Source organism: Cynoglossus semilaevis, chromosome 10 (assembly GCF_000523025.1).
Source record: "Cynoglossus semilaevis isolate Cse_v1.0 chromosome 10, Cse_v1.0, whole genome shotgun sequence".
In the NCBI taxonomy this organism is placed as follows: Eukaryota; Metazoa; Chordata; class Actinopteri; order Pleuronectiformes; family Cynoglossidae; genus Cynoglossus; species Cynoglossus semilaevis.
In genome coordinates, this window is record NC_024316.1 from 6,757,521 (window position 1) to 6,769,829 (window position 12,309).

At 40.3% G+C, this 12,309-nt stretch overlaps 1 protein-coding gene across 2 annotated transcripts in view; it reads right to left on the minus strand.

The window, feature by feature from the left end:
• Positions 1–12,309, minus strand: part of ajap1 (adherens junctions associated protein 1) — a 58,234-nt gene that overhangs the window by 22,808 nt on the left and 23,117 nt on the right. For both annotated transcript variants that reach the window (XM_025059539.1, XM_008318418.3), the window contains one exon: positions 2,732–3,489. In XM_025059539.1, the coding sequence (XP_024915307.1) occupies positions 2,732–3,431 (700 nt within the window). In that variant the 5' untranslated portion in view covers positions 3,432–3,489. The remainder of the gene's footprint in view (positions 1–2,731; positions 3,490–12,309) is intronic.

Sequence of the window (12,309 nt, forward strand, 5' to 3'; positions counted from 1 at the left end):
AATGAGTCAGTCTTACATCATTCACCTGAAATGGGTGAGTGTACAAGTGTCCTGAGGCTGATGTGCTGCAAGAGGGGAGTAAATGAAACAAACAAACCAAGTGGTCACGACACGAGGCCGTGTATGAATCTGTGAACATACCGCTGATTCAGGACTAATAGCCTGTGTGCACACTTAAGCGGACCTGCACTGTTTGCACTGTTGAGCAATTTAATGCAATGTATCTCAATTATCCTGACACTGTTTGCAAATCAGCAGAGCCAAAGGAAAGGTAATGACTTATTGCCGTAGCAATTACAGAAACAATGACCTCAAATATTTATCTTGATCAAAGGAACGTGAACTACTTATTATGTAACACGGCACACAACCAACAGTGACCTCTGCTTTTACCCCATCACCAAGGTGAACAGTGGGCAGCTTATAAGCGCCCGGGGAGCAGTGTGTGGGGACGGTGCCATGCTCAGTACCTCAGTGGTAACTTAGCATCTGGCGGACTCAAACCTGCAGCCTTTCGGACCCAAATCCGCTTCCTTAACCACTAAGCCACCGCTGCTCCCAAAGTTCCACTGCTTCCTATATGTATATTGTAAAGTAGTTGTCGTCAACCCCCAGGCTGTGGACCAGCACCGGTCCGTGGGTCGATTGGTACTGGGCCGCACAGAAACAATGCATAACTTACATTATACTGTCTTATTTATTTCTTGATTCTGAACGATGTTTTATTTTGGTACGTTTCTCTGCGCAGGTTTGAAGAAAGGGTTCTGCTTTAAAAGACAAGCACGATGTTACAAAGACGCTGCCAATAAAGTTGCATACACTGTGGCTTAACGTTTATTATGATAATTAGAAAACACCAGTTTTACGCCTGTCGTATCATTTTATTTAGTTGTGTTAATCCGCCACACCTTAAAGGCCGGTCCGTGAAAAGAAATTCAGACATTTAATCAGTCTGTAGAGGAGGCCAATCAAATAAATGAGGCCAAAACAAACAGAAAAAAATGGATGGAAAATATCAGCTTCTTCTGTGACCTGATCAAAGCTATTACTAATTTACATGTAAAAAAAATCCAGAACATAAGCTCTGTAAATTATTCAAAATAATCGGCTTAACATGTTTGCAAAGGGTTTTACACCAAATCAAAATTTGCATCCATCAGACCGAGGTTTAATAGGACCATCATCAAAGACAAAGCTGGAGAGAAGAGAGTAAGTGACAGAGACAAAGTGTGACACCCAATCCTCCACTAATTGTTTCTTTTCATCATCTCTGTGCCATTGCCGTGGTAATTACATCTCGCCTCGAGGTCAGTGTGACGCAGATGAGGTCTAATGTGTTTTGAGGGTAAAGAAAAAGTTGGAGAGGTTTTGAAAACTGATTTGGTTCATGTGTCCTGACAGCGCACGGCTTAACGACACAACAATGTGCTTTCAATCAAAACAAATCTGAGGTTTTTTCCTCATCATCTCTCTTCGCTTATAAGTCGTGACTGATTTCCTCCAAGACATGATATGAAGCTGTTACTGTGACTCACAGGTGGCCTCCCACCCACCTGCCATTCGACATTTAATGAAGAGATCACAACAATACTGACAAGACAATTACACACCATCATTTCATTTCACATTTAATATTTGCACGTCTGTCTCTGTGAATGTTTATGTAACCAACATTTGAGGCTTCTTTCAAAGCTATTTTTATTGCAACGTGGGCGCTTTTTATACACTCACGGAATACAGTAAAAGTAAAAGTGAAATCCTGACAGCGATGTTACCTCATATTTAGTAAAGTAATGTTTTACACATAATTCTCTAATGCTCTAACCTAGGCATCTATGAGCTCCTAACATGAAGGCTTTGTAACTGTAATAAATTGGTTTAAACTTTTTGAGAATTTGTCATCATAATTAAGGTGAATATATTTGTTAGTGGAAAATTGCTCAGTGCTTTAAGATATTTTTCACTGTAATTGAAAAGGAGGTGGCCATGGACTTTTGATTAGCCTCACTGTTCGCTGCCTAATTTTATGACATTTATAATAATGCACCAAATGGGAAAGCTTCAATTAGCATAGGGCTTGTACTGAAGTTGTTAAACATGACTTATGTTTTATGACTCTCTCTTTGGGCCATTTAAAAAACCCCGTCCCTTGTGGACTTAATCAAATAAATCTAATACTCCCGGCCCTGAGCTATGTGAGTGTCTGCATTTCAGAGGGACTCTCCATAAAAATCACATATGCACATGTGCAGCGTTTCAAGCCAACGTATGGTCAAGGTCAATATCTTGTGATTTGCTAAGACTTGGACAAGTTACAAAATCCCTTTCAAAGGACGGCAGTGAGCAACTGTGATGAGAGTTCCAGTTAAAAAATCATATAAGCATGTTTCAGGTGAAGGCTTTTTTTGGTGAGTTAGTGTCAGTGCTAGTTTGTGGTCTGCTCCCAGCCCCCCCCAAAAAAAAAAAAAAACATATCAAACTGAAACACTAAAACCTGGGCTAATGGTAACTCATTACATGGTAACTAATATTATGCAATCCATTACTAGGTCAGGGTGTGGTTAGTTCATTTATGTATTAATACCTAATATCAACACCATTGTGTCAAGGACAATTGAGATTGTCCAGGAAAAACATGCACCAATGAACAAAAAGGAATTAATCCCTTTTTAATATTTAAATGAAAATTCACACTAAAAGGTGGACTGTGCAGCTGCTCTTTGGATCCTACCTGGTGTGTCCCCTAATGGCTTTGGTGGTTTGATGGTCTCTGAGCTGAAGGGGGCTTTTGTGGTGGTCAACCTTTTGGGCTCCGGTGTGGTAGCTACAGTTAACGTCCTTTTGGTGGGTCTGCTTGTAGTGCTAGTGGTGGTGGACACTGTGGTAGACAGGACTCTGAGGAACAGCGTTACATTCGGCTCTGATCTCTCGTCCCCTTCTACAGCATCTGGACCTGTGGGCCCCCAGTCAATAAATCCGGCCACAGTGGTAGCCCGGCCGTCCGGGGACTTGTCATCATTGGCCACTTTCAGCTGCCTTTTGCCTCTAAGTAACAACCTCATTGTTTTTCCTTTGCTCCCACTGGATAAAGGGGTCGGGGCGTCTGCCAATGCAGCCAAGGGCCCCCCTGTCTGTGAGTACTGAAGAAACTGGCATTCCCTACATGCTGCCTTATCTTTGTGTGCTGGTTTCCAGTGCTGCTGTCCCTTGATCTTTGGCCCGATCGCTGCCCCGTTGTCTTTGGGAGGAGGGACAGGGTTCAAAAGATGAGGGGTGAGGGGGCTCACCTTCCTCCAGTGAAGCTTGTTAGACATGTCCCACAGAGGCTGTGAGGGAGGCCGCAATCGAGTCACCATGTTGGGCTTCAGTTTGAGTACCAAACCTTGAGTGAGTGGACTGCACACAGTGAAGTCCAGGGTGAGGTGAGTCATGACCAACAGGATCCACACCCGGTGTCCGACACAGCTACTTGGCCTCAGAGCAGACGAACTGCAGAGGGAAGAGAGAGCAACATAAAGAAAGTTAAACATGGTGAGAGTTAGAACTCATTCTCAGTTCTTCACTGGTCATGACATGGGAATATCTGCTAAGCTAGTTAGCACAGAATGTGTGTAAAACAGGACACCTGACAGCAGATTCACCCTCTCTTATCTGTTATGAAAGCTTGTGTTTGTGGAGTGCCAATGTCACTGTGGCTACATCGTCTCCAGGTTTTCAACCACTGACTCTTGGACTTAGTGGAAATTACGTAAATGTTCTGCTCAATCACCAGATCTCAACAAACAAAGCTTGTTGGTCAAAATGAGAAATCTAAAGAAATAGACGAGAAGTGTAGGTATTCATCAACAATTTGGCAAAGTTTTCCTCCAGAAAGTCTCATTAATTACAACGTGCAAGATTAGGGATTAGCAGGATTTAGCTTTTCTCTATCTAAAGTCCTTGGACTCACATGTTCATGTACAAAGACAATTACACTGACACACAAGGTTACGTCCAGTGTAGCTTATCATCACATTCAGCATTATCTTCCAATGACACAAAGTCATCTGATTGGAGCAGGGCAGTTAGATTATACAGTGCCATAATCAGGAGCACGTTAGGCAGCAGGTATAGCCTGACATTTGTATGCACCAAATCTTTCCCTTCTTGTCACTAAAATGAGTTTATGAATTACTAGACTCCCCCCACCGATGCCCTTTGTAACAGAAGAAACTTCCTCTCATCATGGAGATGGCACATTGATAGATGCCCCGGCTCTTTAGGCTGGGGACTCTGCAGGAGACTGATTTTACAGACAACCTTCAGGGACAAAGCAACACTCGATTCCTGAGGGAGAAGCTCATTATGGGCTATCTCTCATCTCTGCCGCCCTCGGCTAATTTGAGCTCACACGGAGGACCTGGTTTAGAAGCATCAGTGAGGTGATGACGGATGAAAAGGTGTGAATGGGTTCACTGACAGTTGGGGGCTATGCTACGGTATCTGTTAATCACATAATCACTAGTTTATTTTTAACAACCCGTGGCAATAAAAACAGAAAAAGACCAACTGGGCCTCAGTTTATAATGTGTTTCTCTCGGGAAACTCTATTTATAATAAATGCAAATCCCTATGAACATTCCAGAAACTGCACTAAGGCTTAGACTACACGATGTGCCATAATCTGAATAATTATTATCACTAACGTAGTGTTTGTCCATTGGGCTTTGACAACATTGAACAACATTGCAAAATATGAATGTATTTATAAAGCAACATTTTGTAGCTGAAATGTGACTTCCTGCTATTTATCATTTTAGGGAATTTCTATAAAACTGTGTAAAAAGTGTAATAACAGAATTTAATAGATGTATGTGATGTCAGGATTTTAGGCTTTAGACCCAGTTTTTCTTAACTGACTTCATTATTAGAGGAGCCTCTTGGATGTGAGAAGAAACATCTTCAAAAACCAAATCAGTCCGGTTGCCTATTTTCAAATTTCAGAGTAAAAAAAAAATCTTTGGGTGATTTGCTTGCTTGATTTGCTTTGCGCGAGTATGGGGTTCTCCTGGGGCTAAAACTCAAGACCTCTTGTGTGTAAGGGCATGATACCGCTACTCTATGGAACTATGAACAGTAAATGGTCTGGGAACTGAGGACACAGATGTGAAACTGTTTTTCCAACGGCCAAGAATCTCATGAGCTTCATAAGGAGAATGAATACACCTTTACAGCACTGATTTAACAGGAAATTAAATTCCAATGCATTTTTATGAGATATCAGTTAATGACACTGCTGTCACACTATAAATAGCCAATAGCTCCACACGGTAGAGTTGCAGCATTGTTTCTGTACATTCCCAAATAAAAAATTAAAACTTCCTGTTTATGCCCAGTAAGCAGAGTTATAATTTGTTTTATGGGAGCGTTTTTACTGCTGCATCAACTCATTCTTTAGTATCTCAATTAGGACCCAGCCTCTCAAATTGCTAACCATTAAAAGATGAGGGATGCGTCCAACAGTGACGCAGCATTTTGCCCCTCAGAGGTGGTTCGTGGCAGTAACAGTGACTGGTTCACCCTCTGAGCTGAACATAGTCAGATTTATAAACCTTTACTCCACCAACTGTTCCCTTCACTCTTTACTGTAGCTTCCGTTTCCCTCCATTAACCTTCACTGAGCCAACTTTATGTCATCGTGTTCTAATTTTATGTGAAGGGCTGTGTTGTTACCAGACAAATGTGGCAATTAATCATTGCTGTGTTAATAGTCATAGAGGGTGATGCGTTAACCTGACCTTTAAATGACACCATGTTGTACAGTAACTCTGAGAGCAACTACATTAATGCTAATGTACCAATTTTCTTTAACAAATCTATTTGTGTGTTCACAAAATTTAGGATTGTTCTTATGCAGTTTGCATTATCTCTGACACACACACAGACATTAGTGAGGTTTAGCCAAGAATAAAGTCCAAAAATAAAACAGAATATTGCATAGCAACACAACATCCTGTGTAGTTTGTGCAAATTCATGTATCACTATTCATTTATTCAAATAACTGATTTAATTATACAGTACTGCACCGAGTAATTAGTTCAAAAGTTTGATTGTAAGAACCAGTTTCATTATAATTAATTTTATTTATATATTGTCCTCAAATTAGGAGAAATCATTTTCAAACCACCATAGAAAATATTCATAGGGTACAGAACTGGGAATGTCATAAATGTAGTACCAGTAAAAGTCGTGCTGAGAACACAGGCACTGCTGCAAAAATTGTTACGTTCTTTAAAGAATATCTTGCCCTTTTCTCATCATTGTGGGGCAGAGATGGAGTGAAATGTTAGTGGAGCCCTGAGCTTCATAAAAACAGTTCCTAGGGATGTCCCAGTCTCTAACATCTGGTACCATTTCCCTAAGATTACAATATAAACAACTATAATTGGTAATATGAATGTCATATTATAAAAACAACCTTTTCTTTTCTCCAAATACTTTGGATTATTATGTGTACTTTTTAGTTTTTCACTTTCTTCTTCTGCTACATTCCTGCAGAGATATCTGATCAGTTGGTCTGTTGACAGCAAGGCAGATCACTGGTGAGATTATCATGCCATTAATTGGAAATAGAAATACATTGTAACAAAACAGCAGGAAGTCCTTTTAGTTGTGACTGTATACTCTGTCCATGTGAGGAAAACAAGCTGATGGATATGAATGAAAAAATACACAATTATCTCCACAACAGGAGCAGGACGGAGGCTGACTCTCTGTGGAGTAATAAGGCAGAATGTACTGAACCACTGGGCAACATTATGGTCCCGGAGATCCTGAATATCCATTCTTCAATCAAGTGTTCACAGAATGGAATGACTTTGCAAAGTTGCCTTTAATTAGGGTGTCTGTTGGCCTGGGGGTCTGCCCTCTGAAGGTCAGCTAACTTTAGTTGTTTTCTCAGCTGTAAACAGCAGTTGACAGACAGCAGATGAAATAGGCATTCTGGGTATTTCGCTGAATGACACAGCAGACAAACATCGAAAGCTGAATCTGGAAAGATGAGTCTGGCACATGAACCCACACGTACACACACAGTATCCTGTCAAAAAATGAGTGACTTGACTGTAAACGTTCAGAGTACAGTCAGGACGTGTTTGACATATTTGCATAAAATGGCGTGTGATCCCAAGCTTTGCCATCTTTATTAAACTCTAGCAATGAAGTCTTTGAACAAAACCCAGTGATGTAGCAGTATATGTGAAATGTGATATTTCAAAGCCATATATTTGGATTACGCTTCTCTGTCCAAATGTGAAAAGTGACTGGTGTTGAAAAGAATGCTCCATGCTGGTTTCATCCCTCCATCTCTCCATGGTGCCAGTATAAGCTGTACTATATTCAGCAAATCTTCTTCCAACTTATTCCGCAGCTTCCTACAGCTGCGACTATCTGGAGACTTTAATCCCCGACAGTCTCTCCAAATCAAACACATTAACTATGTAGTTGGAATGCAAAGTTTGTAGCACATAATTAGGGCTTTCAATTTTGTTAAAAAGAGCATTGGCATCAGCTGAGACCATGGATTATGGCTGATATATAATTCTACAAGAAGAAGAAGAAAGGACTTTTCACAAAACAGCCATTTTTGTGGTGGGTAGGGGGACCATGTGATCGCCATGTTTTACCAATCAATACAAGTTAAATCCACCTTAACTAAACAATAGTTGTCAGACACCACATGGAAGAAGAAAACAAATATATCCATGTATAGTTGACCCACAGTCACAAAGGCCATCCAGAGTATGAGAGGATCCAAGAGGAATTCATCATTTATTGAATATTAACCCCTTACTAACATGTTTACAGTTACACTCAAATACTCCTTAAATAATGTTGATTAATTAATTAGTTGTCCATAGTGTTGCAGTTATGACGCCTGCCTTACATGCACAAGAACCACATATTAAGTTAAGTTTAAGTTTAAGTTTAAGTTTAAGTTTATTACCATAGCTAATGGCGCCTCCTGTGGCAGCCTGTGTAGGTTGCAGGGACTCATACTGTGAATTTTCCCATTGTGTAACAAATAAGGGACTTCAGTTAGATTAATTAGATTATCAAACATATCTATAATCTCATCCAGATCTGGTATCTGGATGAGATTACAGATAGATAGAGTTCACAAAGGTCAACCAGCTCCAGGTACTGAATTTTAAATTGTCATGTTTGAAGATCACTGGGAGGATGTTATCACTTTAGAGAAAATATCTGCCTTAGTCGGCACCGCAGTCAAACTCTCAACAACTGTGCACATTTCCTGTAAGTTGTGTAAGTTGCCAGTTTCTTTCTGTGTGTAAGTCCTGCTGTTACAGTAGATGGAATTAGATTCAAACAGCAATCTGGACCTGCTTTGTGTGTCAAAGTCCTTAGTTAATCATCCAGGGACGTAAGTGAAAATAAAGAAAATATTTTCTTTTCACCCCCTTTATTTCTTTCCACCAAACCAAATAAATGTATAAAGTTTTTTGCAACTGTGCACTGAACAGGTTATAAAGCCTCCAGATAGAGTTTCAATCCAAGCCTGAACTACTTTACATAAGCATGAAGTTCTGACCGCCTGCAGTGGGAGCACATTTTAAGAGACGTTGTTTGTAGCTCTTGTGTCATAATGCTGACATGTTGAGTACTCTGTTGTGCTAGTAGTATTTGCTGATACCAGCTATGTTCACACTTTCATATGAATCTGTGTACTCAGTGGTGCAGTGACTAAGGCACTCCACAACAACGACGACGCCATCACCCACTTACCCCATACCCCAGCCCACTCCACAGTACACTGTTTACTATGATGTGCAGCTGGAGCTTTGCTGTGTCTGCACAAAGTGAGTCCATGCAAGATTCGCTTTCCCCCAGATAATCTGACTGGGGAAAAATAAAATAAAAAAATCAGAAGAATCTAAATTTGTTTGGTTTGGACGACCCTAGAATGGTTAGTCATCTCACTCATTAACAGTCAACACTGTCTTCTGTCTGCAGCATCCCTTTGTACTGCCTAGTTACTGCATGACTCATTTCATCTCATGTATGTAAACAGTGGTGTTCTGATGTAAGATGTCTGACCCCTGCATAGACAAACTGCAAATCCTCCTGAGGAGGAAACAACAGGTTTTCTGTGAATGGTTTGTTCAATAGGAAAAGAGAACTTGACCAGTGGTAAATAAGTTGGTCAATAAAAGTTAATAAAACTGACAGGAGAAACTTGGTCAACCCTTCAAGTTTACACTGGTTTCAAGAAACAGCAACACATTCCTGTCTTTCAGCTTTTTAATTGGCTGTGAAATCTAAATATCAAATAGGATTTTCCTTTACTTATCCTTCTCCAAAAGTCAATTTCAGGGTTGTTTTCTTCGTATCTATTTTGTCTATTTTTGTATTATGTTAACCACAAGTCTAGTTGTATATGAATATAAATATATGTATCATACAGTACTTGTAATGACATCATTACAGTTCAAATTAAGGTTGTTATTTAGTCACAGTTTCTGTTATCTAAGCAAGGACATTTTAGCAGCTGTCACTTGTGCAGTTATATGATCACAGCTGTCAATCAAAAGGCACTAGCTCATGTATTTTTATATTTAGCATTTTATTAGAACGTGATTTATATTCATGAAAGAGTAACATTGTTAAAGGTTGTGTTGGTGTTTTAATCATAATTTTAAAAAGAATAATAATTAAAAATACTTAATACTTTATTTTATCACCTATGTGGAGTGTCTTTTTTCATCTCATCTTATCCCATGTTTGTTCTACTTTTACATCAACCATCCTTATGTCTTCATGTCCAGGGTTAAGCCTGAACTTCTTTTTCTTCAGCTTTCAGAAGTTCTTCTTCTTTTCCACTGACGTGATAACTCCATCTCCAACATTCTTTATCTGATATATTCACTATCTCTCCTCAGCACCTGTTCAAACCATCTTAACCTCTCCTCTTTGACTTTATCTTCAAACTGCTCCACTCAACCTCTGATCTGCACATTTCTAATCCCGTCCATCCTGGTCACTCCAAAGAGAATTCTCAGCATCTTCATTTCTGCTATCTCTACCTCAGCAAACAGTGGTTCTGTTCAAAGACAGGTAGTATTTGAACAGAACCACTGTCTGTAAACCAAACACCACAGCAGGACTCTACTCTGCTATTTATCTGGTAAATATTCTCCTTAAGTTTTGCTGTTGTCCGTCTGTCACAAACAGTCCCTCCGAACGACTTGTCATCCTGGTGTATCTATCTGGCCTGTAAGGACCAGCAGCATCCAGGGTTTTGATTTAATCTGTGTTGTTCCTGGTATGGAGCACCACCTGGAGTATATTAAAAGTATCAGATTTTTTTTACCTAAATGAGGACTGTGATGCTGCCAGGTAGAACTCCATTTCACAGGGAGAATGGTTTTAGTCAACTTACTGTTCTTTTTCATAATGTTATCCCCCACAAACACCAATCGATCAACTACATTAAGCCCTTCAACATGCCAGGCGTCTTAAAAAAGAATAAGGCAACCCCCAGTGCATGATGATTTTGTTCTTCTTCTCCTCAGAAAAGATCAAAGTAGCCCAATGCTGCGTCGGCTCTTGTGAACAGCCTCTCTACGCTGTATGTACCATTGGGGGGGAAGATAAGTAAGTAAAACAAAGGGCAGAATATAGTATGTGTGAAGGAGGTCAACTTTGAAGGCTCTTCAGAAGCCTTTAAAAACAACCCTCAGTGATTTTATAATCATAAGATGTCTTGGAAAAAAGCAGTTAACAATACATTAAAGCAGGTCAGTACGCAAAAAAAGCATTTTAAACATTCAGCACTCGGTTCTTTGTTTACTTTATCAAAGTAGGAGGCGTCGATGTCAGATCATTTGCCGTCTTCATTTCTTCACAACATTTTCACCGCAGCACAACAGAGCTGCTATAAGAAGATATTGCACCTTATAATTGCCCTGTGCGCTGCTTCTCTGGCCCAGATCTTGCCATCATCGCACTGTGATCACTTGTGCAAAGTGGGTCTTAATTAGAATCTCCAGCAAGGTTGCAGAAGTGAAGCTTCAGCAGATGGGCCTCCCACCTGAGGGAGGTGAAAAAGGCAGGAGGCCCTTCAATCCCCACGCCCAGTGTCCCAAGGCTACTGTACACAGAAATTCCATCAGTACTGTCTCAACAGTGCTGTCACTGAACTAAGCAAGCACACGAGCACTTTTTAGCCCAACTCAGTCCCTGAAAGGTTCCCTATTGGAGGTGACGCTGCGTCAACCAAAAACTGCATCTAGTGGCTTTTTTAAATCCTTCTGCGGGTTTTTTTTTTCCTTCCATGGAGAAAATGTGCTTCATTTCAGCCATGTTTGCAATTTCAGACTTAGAGCAGCACCATGAATTCAACATTAAACTACATTATACATTTGTCTCCCACACACTGATAAAAACAGCACATGGTGGAAGCAGGAAGATCCTTTGGGTAAAAGGTTTCAGCAGCTGCACTTCATGAACCTTCAAGCTGCAGTGGGTGGTTTCAACTGATGGCTCCAAACACAACAAGAGGTTAAAATAAGAAGGAAAGAATGTTGACGATTACCATATTCACTACCTTCACTTGAATATCCAAACTTGTTAACAAATGGTAATAATAAGGTTTGACTGGTATGGACATGTTTCTGAACATGAAGGCCCTGGGTCATTTTATACTTCAAGGTGAGGCAAATGGATTGGCTAACATTTCTTGATAAAGTTTGATTTCTCGTCCAGTTTATTAGACATATACAGATTGCTGTTATGCTTTCTTACTATTTATTTGCATCTTTCGTTGTACTTGAAAGGAAAACAACACATCTGGTGATGTGGGTTTTGTTTTTTGTGTTTTAAGGCCACTCTACCTCTGCTGCAGTCCTCAAGGACTCACTGATATGGGGACTGAGGACAGAACAGATTAAAGCCTGTCCACACTGAAGACTGATTGGTCTACTTAGTTAATTTGCCCCATCAGGATGCTGTATGTCTTACACATGCCTTCTTCTGTTTCTCCCTCCCTCCTCCCTCTCTGCAGTTCATTATCATGCACACAGTCACTCCCTGTCACGGGCTTCTCCTCACTTGCTCTAGATTCTGGGATTATTAATCAATTTGTGGACATCTGGTATGCAGGAGACTTCCAGAACTTCCAGGCTTCTTGGCATGTCAGTTTCTCATCAGGGTAATTCAATAAGTAGGGAACTGAAATGTCTTGAAAATGTATCGCCTGAAATGTTGTACTATGGGTGTTTTTTCAGTTAAAGTATTTTGGACTTTTGTGG